The sequence below is a fragment of the Coturnix japonica genome, chromosome 1 (assembly GCF_001577835.2).
Source record: "Coturnix japonica isolate 7356 chromosome 1, Coturnix japonica 2.1, whole genome shotgun sequence".
NCBI classification, from domain to species: Eukaryota; Metazoa; Chordata; class Aves; order Galliformes; family Phasianidae; genus Coturnix; species Coturnix japonica.
In genome coordinates, this window is record NC_029516.1 from 2,389,848 (window position 1) to 2,405,977 (window position 16,130).

General features: G+C 43.1%; 1 protein-coding gene across 4 annotated transcripts in view; it reads left to right on the forward strand.

Annotated features, from left to right (window-relative positions):
* The window catches only part of PLXNA4 (plexin A4), a 397,375-nt gene that overhangs the window by 337,835 nt on the left and 43,410 nt on the right, over positions 1–16,130 (forward strand). For all 4 annotated transcript variants that reach the window (XM_032449091.1, XM_015861239.2, XM_032449104.1 and 1 more), the window contains 7 exons: positions 3,645–3,738; positions 4,310–4,549; positions 4,822–4,968; positions 9,597–9,831; positions 10,051–10,193; positions 13,440–13,708; positions 15,938–16,004. In XM_032449091.1, coding sequence (XP_032304982.1) covers positions 3,645–3,738; positions 4,310–4,549; positions 4,822–4,968; positions 9,597–9,831; positions 10,051–10,193; positions 13,440–13,708; positions 15,938–16,004 — 1,195 coding nt within the window. The remainder of the gene's footprint in view (positions 1–3,644; positions 3,739–4,309; positions 4,550–4,821; positions 4,969–9,596; positions 9,832–10,050; positions 10,194–13,439; positions 13,709–15,937; positions 16,005–16,130) is intronic.

The following is a 16,130-nucleotide window of genomic DNA, read 5'->3' on the forward strand; positions in this document are numbered from 1 at the left end:
TGTAATGGAGGCAATTAGGGTAAGGCAGCCTCAGAGAGCTGGGTGAACACAGTGCCAACTCAAGTACAGAGAGTCAAACAAGAAATAATTTAATTGAAACATATGGATCTGGTGATAGACTGAGTAGGCTCTTCCTTCCTATATCTGTTATGCAGTGTGATTCATTGCAGCAAATGCACTGTGCTTCTTTGATTCATCACTCCTGGCTGAGGGACTAAGCTGTTTTGAGGGACAGATGATTGCTGCTAAACCAGCATTGCAAAATTAGTGAATGAAGGTACCCAGACTGGCTTAAAACCTTCTCAAATGCTATTTTCCAAGACAATAAGGAAAAGATTACAGATGATTTATTCCCATAGTCAAATAATAATAATAATAAAAGACTCAAGCTGAACAGGCAGGTAACTAGAGCGTTGTAAGCTTCCATTAATACTTCTTATCAGGATTTGATTTGAATTATGTCCAGCAAATACAGAGATCTGCAGAATGAAAACTGCTTAGAGCTTTGGGGACAAAGAAGAGTTAAATTAAGAAAGTTCCTGGTGTTGGTATCTCTAACTTTTTGTTGGTGAGCAGCATCTGTCACTGTTTTGGTCTGACCTGAGCAAGAAGTGGCTGCAGAGGAAGACAGTGGGCAGCAGATCTCACACAAATCCAAGCAACAGTTAATTTGCTTGATTTGCGTGCTAGACTGAACCTTTAGGTGGGTTTGTGTCTTCAGTGGAGGTGACTACGAGGGTGAATAGTGATAGGATAAGGGGGAATGTTTTTAAACTAAGGGGAGGATTAGGTTGGATATTAGGAGTAAGTTTTTCACACAGAGGGTGGTGACACACTGGAACAGGTTGCCCAGGGAGGTTGTGGATGCCCCATCCCTGGAGGCATCCAAGGCCAGGCTGGATGTGGCTCTGGGCAGCCTGGTCTGGTGATTGGCAACCATGCACATAGCAGGGGGTTGAAACTGGATAACTATTGTGGTCCTTTTCAACCCCAGTCCATTCTGCAATTCAGTGATACAAATTCTGTGATTACTTCAGCTTTATTTTTGCATAGGGTAAACCCCTGTCTGATCCACTGCTCTTAGTGTGCTTAGTAACTCTGGTCTGAGCCTGCTAAGCTCAATTTCCAAAACAAATAGAGAATTTTTAACACATGGGTTTAAAACTGTATGCACAGACGTGGTTGATTAAATAAAAGGATTTATTTATACATACACACACTCATATATGTATATATTTATATATGCACATGAATTTGATATGTCTGGAACACATTAAATTGTTGAGCAAATATATGAAATCTCTTCTAGTTTGAGTCAACAGAGATTCATAAAAATAATACATAATGATAAAAATAATAAGAGCCCGCAGCCAAAAACCCACATGAAATGAGATAACGGATAAAGAAAAACTTGGTTTGTGAATTTATCTTCTGGTTTCTGGAAAGCAAGGTCTCCCTGGATGATGTCAAGGATATCTAAGTTGAAAATGAGTTTTAGGGAGAAGGTATTTTTTCTGTAAGGCAATGATGGGAAAGTTCTCTCATAAGTGAATGTGTGACTTCGGAAGAGATCCCCTGTGTGGTTAAGAGAGCTCAGTCATTCAAACAGACCTCACAGCTATGGCAAAATATACGCTTACCCTATGAGAAATTTCTCACCACTGCTGATGGGTAGTGAGAACTTGAGGTACTCTGCAAAGCTCACAGGCAGATGTGGTCCATACAGGCATTGATTGAAAGACCACAAGGAACCTCTCAGAGAAGTGTTACAGAAGCACCTGCAGAAAGATGCTGTTTTGACAACACTCGTTGGTAGAGCTCATGGCTTCACCATTACCTATTGCTAAGGACTTGATGTTTTTGGTTCAAATAAGTGTCTTCATGTCTCAGAAAGTTGGCAAGGACTTTTTTATGGCAATGGGGAAACCCTCCTTGTGCCATCTTTCCTGCACCTATTCTTAAGGTGACTCTAGATTTACAGGCTTCTTGAGCAACTTTTAAACTAGTAAATCTTTTAAACTAGTCAGATCTGTTTTTGTAGACGTACCCCTTATCCATACCATAGCAAGTAGACATACCTCTTATCCATACCATCTAATAATCTTTCTTCCTTGAAAGGCAGAGTTGCTTCATCCATTCTGTTTCTTGGAAGTACTCACTGGCCCTTGCTATACCACAAACCATGACCAGACATTGCCTAAGAGAGTGTTAAGACAGTTTGAACCAAGCCAGTGTTGAGCTTAAAAGCACTAATGGCCACCAGCCAATGTATGAGCTGATATCATGGCCCTGTTGGGGTTATCAGTGTGGAATTAGCTAGAGGGGCTGAAGTACAGGCTGGAACAGGCTGCCCAATGTGGTGTTGAAACTGTCTTCCCTGGAGATGTTTAAGGAGAAGGTAGATGTGGCACTGAGGAATATGGTTTAATGTCGTGGTGGTGGTGGGTTGATGGTTGCATTGGGTGATCTTAGCGGTCTCTCCAACCTTAATGATCCCATGATTCAGTCCCAGCTAGCTGCATCCAGCTCTCTGAAACCTGATAACTGCACTGCTGAGCAGAAGTTCATGTTGGTGTTCACTCTAACCTGCCGTATCTGATCAATATTGGAATATATAATAGAAGAACTTGGAAAACAAGGATTAGATCTAGGGAAGATGTGTGGGCCAGCTCAGACATCTTCCTTGCAGTTTGTCTGTCCTCTGGTGTTTTCTCCAGTCTCATGTATAACACACCTTTTTCACCTTTCATGCGTGCAGAGCCTTACCTAGAAGCTGGAAAGGGGTTCTAGGCTTTCTTTTCCCCATCCCATATAAATATAACTGATTTCTGCATGACACCTTCCTCGCTCTCCTGAAAATCCCACCACTGAAAGTGGTGTTCATCGCAGATGGAGGCAAGAGAATGGAAAGAAGAGTGTTTCTGAAAGCTCTTTACTTCTGGTGACATTGATTGCATGGAATGGGAAGGGCTCTGTTGATGTCTTGTCTTCTTAAGCTGGTCTGAGAGAGATGTTACAAAAGCAATTAAGTCTACCGAAGGCAGGGTTGTGGTTTTGTTGCCTAGGTCACCCAATGGAAACCAAGTCTGAACACATCAGCTCTGTTTCTTCTTGGTGTTGCAGACCTGGGCTCCCTGGCAGAAATGAATTAGGTGGTTCACTGAGGTGACATTGCCTCATGCAGAATGATGCTTTCTATAGCATGTTTAATATGCAGGATGGAACTACAGAATGCAAATAAGGTAGCACTGAATCCTCAAGAGTTGCTTACACAGGACAGATTCTTTGAGGGTTTCTTAAAATCCCGACTTTATGCACTATAAAATGGTCTGTGGACCATTCTGAAAAGCTTCTTTTAGATTTTCTGCTCTTCTCACCACCAAAGTTTGTAGCTTTTTAGTCCTAACAGAGAAGATCAAGATGCTGCTTGATGGAACAGTTTCTGGAAGCATTCAGTTTTACATATTTCTCCCTTTATGAATGAATTAAAAAGCCTTGTTTTGTTTGCCTTCCTGTGGTACCATGAGATGTGGTCTGACACTTTGTAAACACCATTTAGGAGTACAGATCACCCACTGCTGGTCCATTCAGTCCTGATATGTATTAATTGGTTTTATGCTCTTCTTTTGTTTTTCTTACTCTAGTGGCAACACACCCATTGCAGTGTGGGGAACTCACCTAGACCTGATCCAGAACCCTCAGATCCGGGCAAAGCATGGTGGAAAGGAACATGTCAATGTGAGTATTGCTACTAACCTATAAGTGCAGGAGAAGACATATCCAAGATGTTGATAGGTGATGCCTAACTGCTGTGGGGGCTGAAACCTCCTTTTGCATCCAGAGAAGCGAGCGTGATTTCTTTTAAGAAAGACATAAAATGGCCAATTAATAGAGGCATGGAATGGCTTAGGTTGGAAGGGACCTTAAAGACCCAGGTTGCCACCTGTTAGACAGGGCCCTGTTCAACTTGACCCTGAACTCCTAACAGTTCCAGGGATGGGGCATCCACAGCTTCACTGAGTGACCTGTTTCAGTGCCTACCACTCTCTGCATAGAGAATTTCTGCTGCAGTTCAAACAGTTGTATACACCTGCTCCAGCAGAGCTTTCCCAATCCCTTCCCAGTCTCAAATTGCTGATAGGGGTGGGTTATGCTTTGAAGCAGTGAATCACCAGCTTGTCTCTTGGTAAGCAAATCTTTTCTGCTCCCCAGTGTCCTCTGTGAGTAGATGAGCTAGCATTTCATCAGAAGATAGTGGAGCCGGAGGCATTTTCCATAAACTCTTCTTGTGTTGGGTTTCTCTCTCCAGAACTGCGAGGTGCAGAACAGCACAGAGATGACCTGCCAGGCTCCCGCATTGGCTGTTGATCCAAGTCACCAGTCTGAGCTAGCTGAGCGTCCAGAGGAGTTTGGCTTCATTCTCGACAATGTGCAATCCCTGCTGATCCTCAACAAAACCAATTTCACCTACTACCCAAACCCTATCTTTGAGGTTTTCAATCCCTCAGGGATCTTGGAGTTGAAGCCAGGAAGTCCAATCATACTGAAGGTGAGATGGGTACCAAGAACTGGATAAGCATGGTCAGACACATGCTGCTTACTGCCATTTGGTGTCTGCCAACAACCTACTAATCATAGTGGCATCAGCATCCGTGCTGTCTTCTGTAGGATTTTTAAGGAGCTTTTACTTACTTAGTAAGTGAGTTGTGAACTACAAATGTTGAGTGCAATGTTAACACCGGCGTAATAGAATTAGAGATGGAAGGAAACCCCATTGTAATATGGGTTTTTTTTTGAGTCACGATACTCCTTTCTATCCAGGGCAAGAACCTGATCCCACCAGTGGCAGGAGGGAATGCCAAGCTGAACTACACTGTTCTGGTTGGTGAGAAGCCCTGCGTGGTGACTGTATCAGATGTACAGCTGCTGTGCGAGTCCCCAAACCTCATTGGGAGGCACAAGGTGATGGTAAGTGATGCTTGAAACTCATCCATTCTTCTTCCATGGGTTGCATGGAAGGGTACAGCAATGTGTTTCCTTCACCATGTGTTTCCTTCACCATTTGCCTTCTGTAGAACCTGGAAATATCAGAGCCCCTTCTCAATACAATACCCATACCAGTCAATCCTGGAAGAGTAACTTGGAGATCTTTGCAGACAGTGGGGGACCTTTTGAAATCATAACAGTTTAGGAAGATTTTCCTCTTTCTTTGTGCAGAAGAACCCCAGATGCTTATGTGAATCCATATGTGTAACTTATTCCCCACATGACAAACTGTGTCAAATGTATCAGTTTCCAGCAATTGCCAACATACTGGTGGCTAAAATTTGTGCAGGATATGGACTGTAGTCTGACTTTGAGATTTTGACATCTATACAACTTTGTATGATCTTGCATATCCTTCCTGGAAACCTGTAAAAAATGAACCTAGTGATTACATCAGAGGGAGCTTCCTCCTCTCTCCTCTGATTTATTCACTTCTTTACTTTCCTCTCAGTAATTTGCATGCCTCAGTGCTCTTGCTTGATAAACAGCATACCAGCAAACTCGTCTGGGTTGTGCAGAGCTGTGGGTGGAAGCAAGACATAGCTGACAGCAGACATACAGATGATCAATGCTTCTCATTACCCATGATCAACTTTCTTCCAGCTCTTTGTTGCCCTCCCAAATCTGATATGTGCTTATTTAATTCAGTGTAATGACATTTGATGAGTTTCATGGAGAGACAGTGCCTTCCTCTTTAAAACAAAGGGGATTTTCTTTTAGAGAATTGAGAGTTTATGGTGACTGTGTCGAGTCCCATTTGTGGCTGCTGCTGGGAGACCTCATATTGGCTACTTTACTTTCCTGTTCCATATTTTATCATTTGGAAAATAGAGTTAATAATCCTTTTCAGCCACACACGTACTGTGGCTCTCAATTCATTGTAAAGCATTTTAATACAGTCCAAGAACAATAGCAAACATGAGATTTACTCTGTGTAAATATGAAAGCTTTGGAACAGATCAATATATTTTGCCTGTAATTTTCATGAGTTTCATTAAACATACGTTAAATCAGAGAGGGATAGAAACAATCCTAAAGAGATAAAACTCAAAGTCAGGTGAGCAATAATCAACTCGTGGGGATTGGGGAGGGTGAACATCTGGCCAGGCCTTACTAATTGGAAAGACTCCTCTGTTCCCACAGCTTGGGACAGCTTAAGAGAAACCTCAGAGAAAGAAATAATCCCTTTTTGAGGATGCTGATCAAACAAGAGATACTGCTGGAAAATATGAGAAGGTGATTGCATTGAAGCCTATTGATGAGCATCGCAGTTAGGGGCAAGTTACAGATTTCCTTGTTTTAAGCCAACAATGAGGCAAGCCTTTGACAGGATCTGGGCTGGGAACCAAACACAGAAGCTCAGCTGTGATGGAGGCCAGTGCCCAAGGATGTAACTTACCAGGGGGACAGCTGGGCTGGGAAATGCCTCCTCCACCATGGCACAGCAGCTCTGTTTCCCATATATCACATGAATATCACTCTGATGGTTGGGATAATTGACAGGTAGCTCTCTCAGGTCCTTCCCCTTCTTCTGATGATGATTTCCTGTGCGACCTTGAGCTAACTGCTGAGCAAACTCTTCCCTGCAGAGTGAAGCAGCCTAGATCTGAGAGAGGACCATGGCACTGAATAATGTGATTATTTCAAAGGGAAGGAAGAATGACAGTGACACATGTTGGTGTCAGCATGTTTTTGCTTCAGCTTTCTTTTAGATAATCACCAAGTTAAATACTTGAAAAAATATATATTAAACAAAACAACACACACACAGACAAAAGGCAGAGCAGGGGTTGATAAAGATAGTTTAAAGCCTAGAGAGAAGCTCTTATTCAAGTGAAAGAAACATAGATAAGGAGGATCCATGTGTAACCATAGTAGAGAAGGCCAGCAATGTAGAGTTGTAGGACATTAGAAGGAGTGTTGATATTCAGATATTCACTTACAGACAGAAAGTTACACTGATGTCTTTGTATAGTGAATGGAGAGATGGTCAAATGTACTGACTGACATTCAGGGCACAATTCATGCCACTCAAAGCCAAATACATTTTGTTCATGCAAGCTTGCACTAGGAAAGACACTATCATAGTCAAGTTTTGTACAGTAGGAGTTAAAGAAACTCTCTCTGCTATAGGTGGTCCCTACATCTTTGCTAGAAAAAAAACTGGTATCTGCCATAGTGCCATTTGGAGAAGTACCAGTTTAATAGGCTGAACAAGTGACCAACTGTTGTTTAATGGAACAGAGTTCGGTTATCTGGAAGTTGATTCCTTGGAAAAAGTGCAGGACCTAAGAAATAAAGTAGGTTTATTTCTCTATATTCTCCTGTTTCATTTTAGTGCTCACAAGTAGTATTACAGCCTTGCAGTCATTCTTCTCCAAGAGACACATACCCTTAGATCATGGCAGTCTGATTTGTGGACTGTGAGGATTTCTCAGTGTTGGAAACATCTTTTGAGAGGAACTTTGCTAGACATCTACCTCTAGGAGTCCAGATCCTCTTACAATTAATGGAAAGAAACAGCAACTTCCTCTGAACATCTCATCCTGATGACAAAGCAGATGTCAAAAGCAACTCCTACGAATCACATGCTGAAATTGCCTTTTCTCTGCACTGACCCTAAAAGCACGTGATGATGTCTAACTCAGATGTGCTCATCAAAAGTTTGGTGAGAGAAATCCCACTCATGGAGCCAGGCTGTTATGTGGGTTTTGAGGACAGTCTTGCACTGGGGTTTGGGTTGGGATTGTTTGACTCTGGTCTGATATTCCACCAAAGGGCTCATTTCACTGCTAGATCTGGATGAAAAAGGCCACTGTAGGAAACAGAAAATGATGATAATGACTCCATTTATTGATCCACCATGACAGGAAGGAAATTGTGCAAACTAGTGAGCCAATTTTGCTGTCATCTTGGGAGGATTTGAGACAGTGGCCTATGTCAAAAGGCAATAGCTTCCAGTGAGAAGATTAATGTTTGACTTTGGAAGTTTATCTTAGCTGAACTTGCCACATGCCAGTACCAAGCATCTACCCTTCGCAAGGTTTATGAAGTGGAATTTAGCTTTATATCTTGGAATAGACAGGAAAAATAGGAGCTTCTGCTTCCTTGACTTACATGGGTGCTAGGTTGTTCCTTGGCCAATGAAGATGCTCTACAGGCATCCATGTCATGCTAAAGAACTTGTCATCTAACAGTATTAATTGCTCAGATGAGCTTAAGTTTGGTTTAGTTTCTCGTTTTGGGCACTGTTGCAGACTCCATGATCCCTTTTAACTCAGGATATTCTGTGATTCTATGTTTTGAGAGCCTATCTCCAAATACTTAGAGGTATTCAGGGCATAAGAGGACCTTGTGGATGGAAATAGCATATTCCATACTGTCACCTTTAGTCTGACCAAAATAAAAAGATTCAAGCTAGGTGGCGTTGACCAAGACTCACTGAGGAACAGGCTACAGCCAGTGCTAGTGGAAAACAGAACTCAGAGGCTGCAACTGAGGCCATAAATAATTTCCAGAAGATGATAGGAATACAGAGATTTGTGTCCCCCTGTGGTAGTAAGAGGCTCTCACCACGTCATGGTACTTCATACTGCTTGCATGGCATCTTCCTAGGTTCATGCTGATCCATAAGCAGAGTGTTTCCATACTAAAGCACACTATTAGAAACTTTCCTTATATATATCTCAGACTAGTCAGTAGTACTTTTCACACTGCCACTCAAACTTATCCTGTTTTATAGATAGCCTCAAGCATCCTTGCAGTAGCCTTGAACAAGTAAGCACCCTGTGGGATTACTTTTGGGAATTGTGTGCATGTTGTGTAAATGGGCTCCCAACAGACTTTCTTCAGTGTTTTGTTGGTTACACAGCAGTACTGCCTGCAGGGTTTCTTTCCTGCTATTAAAAGCAAGATCTCACAAAGACACTTGTCCCAGTGTCCTGGGAACCTCCTCTGACTGGCTGCCTGTCCCACTGGTAAGCATGCAAAGTCCTTTAGCTCATGTGACACAACAGAGCCTGCAGCTAGGTGAGGGGCTGCAAAGAGCATGGGCCAGGCTCTGTGGCTTTTGCTTTCCAGATAGAGTTTTCTCAGCTTGAAGAGTGGAAAGTGAATTATGACTCTGATTTCTGCATTCCCAATGCCCTAACCCATAATGAAGTTAGGGCCCATCAGACCATACCCAAGAATCACATATCTTGTATGCATTCAGGGACTGATATCAAGACAGTGCATTGCTGTTTAGGATGGGGGAGGAAAACCCCAAATGATCCCTACATTGATATATACATGCTTTGGGACTGGTAGGACTTGTCTCACTAAAAATCCTCTGCTAATCTGGTTTATGGTGGCACTACCAAGAGCTGCTTCCTAGTGAGATTTCAGATGCTTTAACCATTCTGTATCCAAGTACTTCATATTCTCTTTAACTTGAGAAGTCATCATTTGTGTGTTGAGTTTGACTTGCTTAGCAGCCTTAATTGGGATGATGCTGGACTTCCTCTGTTCTTCTGCTTGTTCAATGCAATTTTATCCTGCCTTCCCTCTAGGCTCGTGTAGGAGGGATGGAGTTCTCCCCGGGGATGGTCTACATCTCTCCAGACAGCCCTCTCAGCTTGCCAGCTATTGTCAGCATTGCAGTGGCAGGCGGCCTGCTCATCATCTTCATCGTGGCTGTGCTGATTGCCTACAAGCGCAAGTCCCGAGAGAGTGACTTGACCCTCAAACGCCTGCAGATGCAGATGGATAACCTGGAGTCCAGAGTGGCACTTGAGTGCAAAGAAGGTATGATGAGGAAAGAAGGTTGATACAGGAATCTAGCCACAAAGCTTTCAGCCAAAATATCACAGGGAAAACTGAGACTGCTCTTGTCTACCTTCTTCTTCCTCTCCATTTGTTGCTTCTCCATTTATGTCTCATTCATGTGAGGCTGAATGTCTTTTCCATTATGATGAGAGAGACCTGAACTGTTAGTGATGTATGTTTTGTTGGTTTTTGTGTCAGCTTTTGCAGAGCTGCAGACAGATATTCACGAGCTGACAAGTGACCTGGATGGAGCAGGGATCCCTTTCCTCGACTACCGAACCTATACCATGAGGGTGCTATTCCCTGGCATTGAAGATCACCCAGTCCTCAGAGATCTGGAGGTATCAGCTGCAAGATGTGTTGTGACAGTGGAGGGGACGTGATAGCTTACAATACTGTATCTTACCAGGGACAAAACAGTACCTCATTTACAGTCTAGATTGGAAAAGGATGGTTTTTACTGTATTAGATGTTAAATTCTGTTTGATCACTCATCTGTTCAGAAGAGTACCATACATCTGTGTGAATTATTAGTTTGCTGCCTTAAGCTCCCCCTTGGTCTCCATCCTGAGTTTGTTTTTTAGACCATGGAGGGGCCAGGAAAAAAGAGTCTTAGAGCAGAACTGTATACCTGTGTGTATCACACCAGCTTTGTCAATTGCTGATGCCACCCAGCATCCTTTTTTTCCTGGCAACACCTACAATCTGCATTCTCTGAAGGAGATTCATCTTTGCTGTGCTCTGTGGTTTGCAGGGAGGTCAGATATATATGGCATCAATCTGCCCATAACCCAGTCATGTGTGCCTCCTGCTTCCCAGCTCTCAATACTGCAGCAATGCGAGGATGGCGAGACACTGCCCATCTCTGCTAGTGTCTGCTTGCTGCCTGCATTACCTCCTTGGCAGCATGAGTTTTACAGGCCTAGATCTCATTGTCCATTCTGGTTCAAGGCCTGGCAGATAGACAGGACCTGCTCTAGGGATACCTGAGCCAGAGAAACAAGTCATACACCATGGCCAAGGCCAGCAAGGTCCTTGGCTGAACTCTCTTCAGAGTCTCTGGCAAACTCTGTGCCTCAGAGAGGTTCTGGCATGGAGGGTTTCCTGGAGGCAAAAACTTGAGTTAGTTGGCAGAGAGGAGGAATAGGATTTGGCACAGGCAATTTCATGCTTGGTTGATTGTATAATCAGAGGTTCCTGCTACTTTTTGCTTCTATACTTCAAGAGAGCCAAACTTCATCATATTGTAAGGTGAGAACCATTAAAAAATGAACTGGAAACAACGAGGACTTGTGGTAATGGCTAGGAAGCTGCAGAACACATTGGTTACTGTAGAGATTTGCCTTTGGGATACATTATAGCCTCAAGCTGCTTTCCCTCAGGAAATGCAGCTCAGCAGCTTCAGCAAATGAGCACACAAGATGAGCAGCAATTAATTTCTCCTCCATGTACATACAAACACTTTTATCATACCCACAGCTGGTTTCAAAGTGTGTATTCATTAACTTCGGCCAGCTGACCACCAAAGAGTATCTGAACGCTACAGAGTTTTTAGCATGGATGCTCTCATATGAAGATATGTGCAGAGAGACACAGAGTTAATGTTTCAGTCTGCCACCTTTGATTTCCTTGGGCACATTCAGACTTGAATGGGACTATGAGCTACTTGATCTAGCTGTAGGTGTCCCTTGTTCATTGCAGGGAGTTTGAGTAGATGACCTTTAAGGGTCCATTCCAACTCAAACGGTTCTATGATTCTATGATCTCCCCTTCCTAATTATCTTTTTCTATTTGGTTTTCTGCCTCCTTAATCCACTCTATTGCTTCTACAGTTCTTTCAGTGTCAAAGTCTTGGGATACAGGTAAACCAGGGAAAGCAGTTTCCATTCTGCTCCTTACCCTGTAGCACCTAGATGGAGCCAGCACTTATTGGGAAGAGGCCCCAGAGATCCTCAAGTCAGCAGGTCTTTCTTATTTCCAGCTCATTTGCTAATTAACTGCTTCCAGATGCATTACAAAATCCTTCTCTTGTTATTTTTTTTTAATACTACATAGTAACCTGGGGATAGACGATACTAAATGTTCAAACAAGTGAGTTAAAAATAATTATTAGAAGGATGAGTGGTAGTGGTTGGTTGATTGTCTCAAGCTGTTTAGTAAGTAATTTATTTTCAGTTTGCAAAAACAGTTAAGATCTCTCATTTCCAGAGTGAAAAAGTAACGATTCTTTATGGGGACTTGCATGACTTGTTCATTTAAGCACACTAACTTGGATTAAAGCACCAAAACGAGGTGGTTAATACATTCTTACAGCAGAGGCATGTATTGATCTGTGCTGTCAGTCTCCTGCTTCCAGGAATGTTTTTTGGAGGGATGAAAGAAATGTGGAGGAATGAGTTCGAGGTTCTCATTTAGGACTCACTGGTGTAGCACATAAAGGGATGAAGTATACCCACGGAGCGTGGCTTGATTTTGATCCATAGACAGAGAGCAGGAAAGGATTATGCCCACTGTAGAGTGTGGAATCCAGGGTTTAGTGTTGAGATCCTAAATTGTTCTACACCAAACATGTTTCACCAGCCTTTCACAAATGAGACATACACATCATCTTATCCACTGCCCTGTCTCTAAACGATCTCACCTCCCAAACCCCAGGATCCTACTGCCTTAGGACATCATTGAAAATAGGTTCCAGCTCCGTGCTTTCTGACACCTTCTTCTATCTGTGGTTCAGTGGTGATGGGTTGATGCTGGACTACAGTCTTTTAGTGTTGTTTTTTTTTCCAACCTTAATCTTTCTGTGATCTAGTTCTTCAGACCAAGACCCACCTCCATGCTCACCACCTCAGTTTCTGTCTCACTGTATCTCTTCATCTCCTCAAAACAAGACACCTGGACCCCTTTCTCTCATTATTTTAGTACTGTCTTTCCCAGCTCATTAAGCAGGGTCCCAAACCCATGCCTCATACTCCTTACATTGCACCTTCCCTGTGTTTAGGCAGCTTCTGAAGTGCAGCTGGTATGTTGTTGTCTGCTGGGACGAGGAGATAAAGAGACCTACATAGGTCCAGACCAACAAGAGACCCATGTAACCCCATGCTTTCCAACACTGACTCAGACTATTTTTCTCTTTAGGCAGGTTTCTTGCAGGGATTAAAAAGAGATGTTAAAGGGGGATAGAGTGAGACTTCAGTCTGACAGCAATAAGGATACAATATGCTATGATACCACATCCAGGCATCAGCAATTTCCTCTGGATGTGCTGTTCGGAGAGAGAGTAGCAGAGCTTGAAAATAACCACCTGGCTGTGGTTGGAATGTCTGTCTGTCTTCCTAACTATCGAATGACTCTCTCTCTTAAAGAACTATACTCCAAAACGTAAAACTTTTCTTTCTTTTTAATGTTCTTTGCTGTTGGAGACAGCTTTTCTGTATCTCAGAGCTGACTTGTATTTGTTGTTGAGTTATATAGCTGGAAGAGATGGAGGGCTAAGAGCAGAGAAGTAGCACAGTGTGTATGACTCACTTGGGAATGTCCTGACAGTGAGCAGTGAAAGAAAGGTATAAACTTTTTTTCTTCTCATACAGGTCCCTGGCTATAGGCAGGAACGGGTGGAGAAGGGCCTCAAGCTCTTTGCACAGCTCATCAACAACAAGGTTTTCCTGCTGTCCTTCATCCGCACACTGGAGTCCCAGCGCAGCTTCTCCATGCGCGACCGTGGCAATGTGGCCTCGCTCATCATGACAGTGCTGCAGGGCAAGCTGGAATATGCCACGGATGTCCTCAAGCAGCTCTTGGCTGACCTCATAGACAAAAATCTGGAGAGCAAGAACCACCCCAAACTGCTACTCAGGAGGTAAAGATATCCAGGGCTGGGCAACCTGCGACCCACTATTTAATACAAGCATGCAGTTCCATTTTGGATGAAAATGATGCATTTGCTTGATTTTGGTTCATGGAACAGAGTATGAAATTATATATAGCCATAGTTCATATGACCCTGTAGAGCTGGCATGAAGCTGTTTGCAGGGAAAGGTGGATAAGGCATGTAGAGATGAGTGAAGGCTTTGCTTTCCATTACTGGTTTGCTGCTCTCTTCCTTCAGCCAGTGATTGGAAATTTTACTCCTATTGCATTATCTGTATATTTTAATGTGAATCTTCAGAAAACTTCATAAGAGCAGCATGAGGCCACATTTCATAAGCCTTATTGTGGACTTGTGCTAGACCAACAAGTATATGACATAGTACAGGCTGTGTAATTTACTTGGACTATGTAGTGAGTAAATTGGAAGTTGCCTTATCATGCCTGAGAGGTGGACAAATCTGCTGTGCTTCAGGTTTCTGAGTTACCTACATATGTAGTCTGTGTCCGCTGCATTGTGTGATCTCCTGTCTCTTCCTGATCATTGGCTTTTGGAGCCAGTTGAACCCAGAAAGCAGAGCTGAGCAGGACAACAGAAATGGTTTCATTTGGGTTTGTGCTTCACATTCTAATCTCCAGAATTGTGTGGAAAACTTGAATATGCTGCTCTGTAGTTAATATAGTTTCCTTGCTTAGGGAAAGGCAGCATTTTCTCCTTTTAGGATCATATTAATCTTCTTTCTATGGTCTGAACCAACCCTTCTGCTTGAAGTCAGAACTTTAAGTGAAAAAGGGGATGGATGGCCTTTGCCACTGCTCAGAGCAGTGTTTGAGGTGCTCAGAGCTGATTATAATGGATGGCTCAGGCAGAGGAGAGGTCTGTGGTGCCTGCTGGGAAAGTTTTCTTCTGACCCACTGCCCATCATGAGGTGCCAGCAAAAGGAGGAGCAGCAGGCATTTCTTGGCATTCAGAGTAGCAACACCAGGGGCAGAAAATGGTCTTCACTTCAGCATTGTTTGACACCCTGAGTCCTATAGCCTGGCTGGCAACCTCCCTCCAGCAGTCCTCAGCCTTCCTCTCTGTGCTTTACCTCTGATGCTTGTTGTCACTGCCTTCTTCCAGTTATCCCTTAATTTATCTTCACCTTTCTTTTCCCCTCTCTCCATCTCCTTATCTTTTCTGATTGTTCATCCCTGTCTTTTCCTGAGTCCCCCATTTCCCCCTTTTCAGCGTCTTCCAGCTCTTTTCTAACCGTAATCCCATTTGTTGAGAATGCACTTTGGCCTTTGTCAGGCCACATGTGAACGTATGTTTGGCTCCATTCCATGACCCTGACTGAGGGGAGCACAGGGCAGACAGGTTGGGTTTGACAGATGGAGTCACTAGAGAGAGACACAGCAATGATCACTGTAGACAAAAGAAATGAGACCGATGTTATGCTGAAAGACTAAGGAACCTAAAAAGCAACCTACAGCCCTAAGCAAGATACTTTGAAGATACTTGGTGATAGCCAGGTCTAGCAAGACCCATGTTTACTCATTCAAGCAGGAACTCTTGCTTTCTTCTTGAGCAGAAGCAGTCCATGCATTGGAAGCAACACAAGCTTATCGTGTGCTCCTGGTGCCCAAACCCAGTTAACAAGTACAAGTTAGTTAATCTGTAGGAAAAGTTCACTCTGAAGTCACAAGATTGATTTTTGCTTGGTTGGAAACAGAGTTCAAGGGCTACAGGAATTGCTCTCTGAATGCGCCACATTGACACAGTGAAGATTATAATTACTCTCAAATGCCAGGGAGATAATCACTACCAGATAAGTATTCTCTAGAGATTTAGATCTGCCTTAAGTACTTATATGACCTACTCATCTGTACGGCCTAACTGTGAGCTCCTCATATTTGATGGATTTATCCTCCCAGAGCATCTCTGAGGTTCTATTCTTTTGTTGATGGAGAAAATGCAGAACAGGCACATAGGGACTTTCCTAGTCATTAGAGAATCACAAGGGCAATAAGGATTTTCTAGGTTTCCTAGATCCAAAACTGAAGTAGAGACCCTAGGAAATGCTTATGTGCTTAATCCTGATGGTATTGTGCCTGATTTTCCATGGGGCTTGGCGATCTGGATAATAACATGCAGAAAAGCAATCTCTTATCCAGACCTTAGAGATGACTAACATGACTAACTTATTCCAATATTTGTTTTATCCTGGTCTGATTTTAGGACAGAGTCTGTAGCTGAAAAAATGCTCACCAACTGGTTCACCTTCCTTCTGTACAAGTTTCTCAAGGTAAGATGAGTAATGGGCCCTGGATGAGCAGCTGCTTTAGTGCATAGCTTCTTGGCAAGATGTAGTTGGGGTAGCACTGACTTTGCATGACAGTGATCAGCAATTCCTTGAGACACCCTCTGAGCC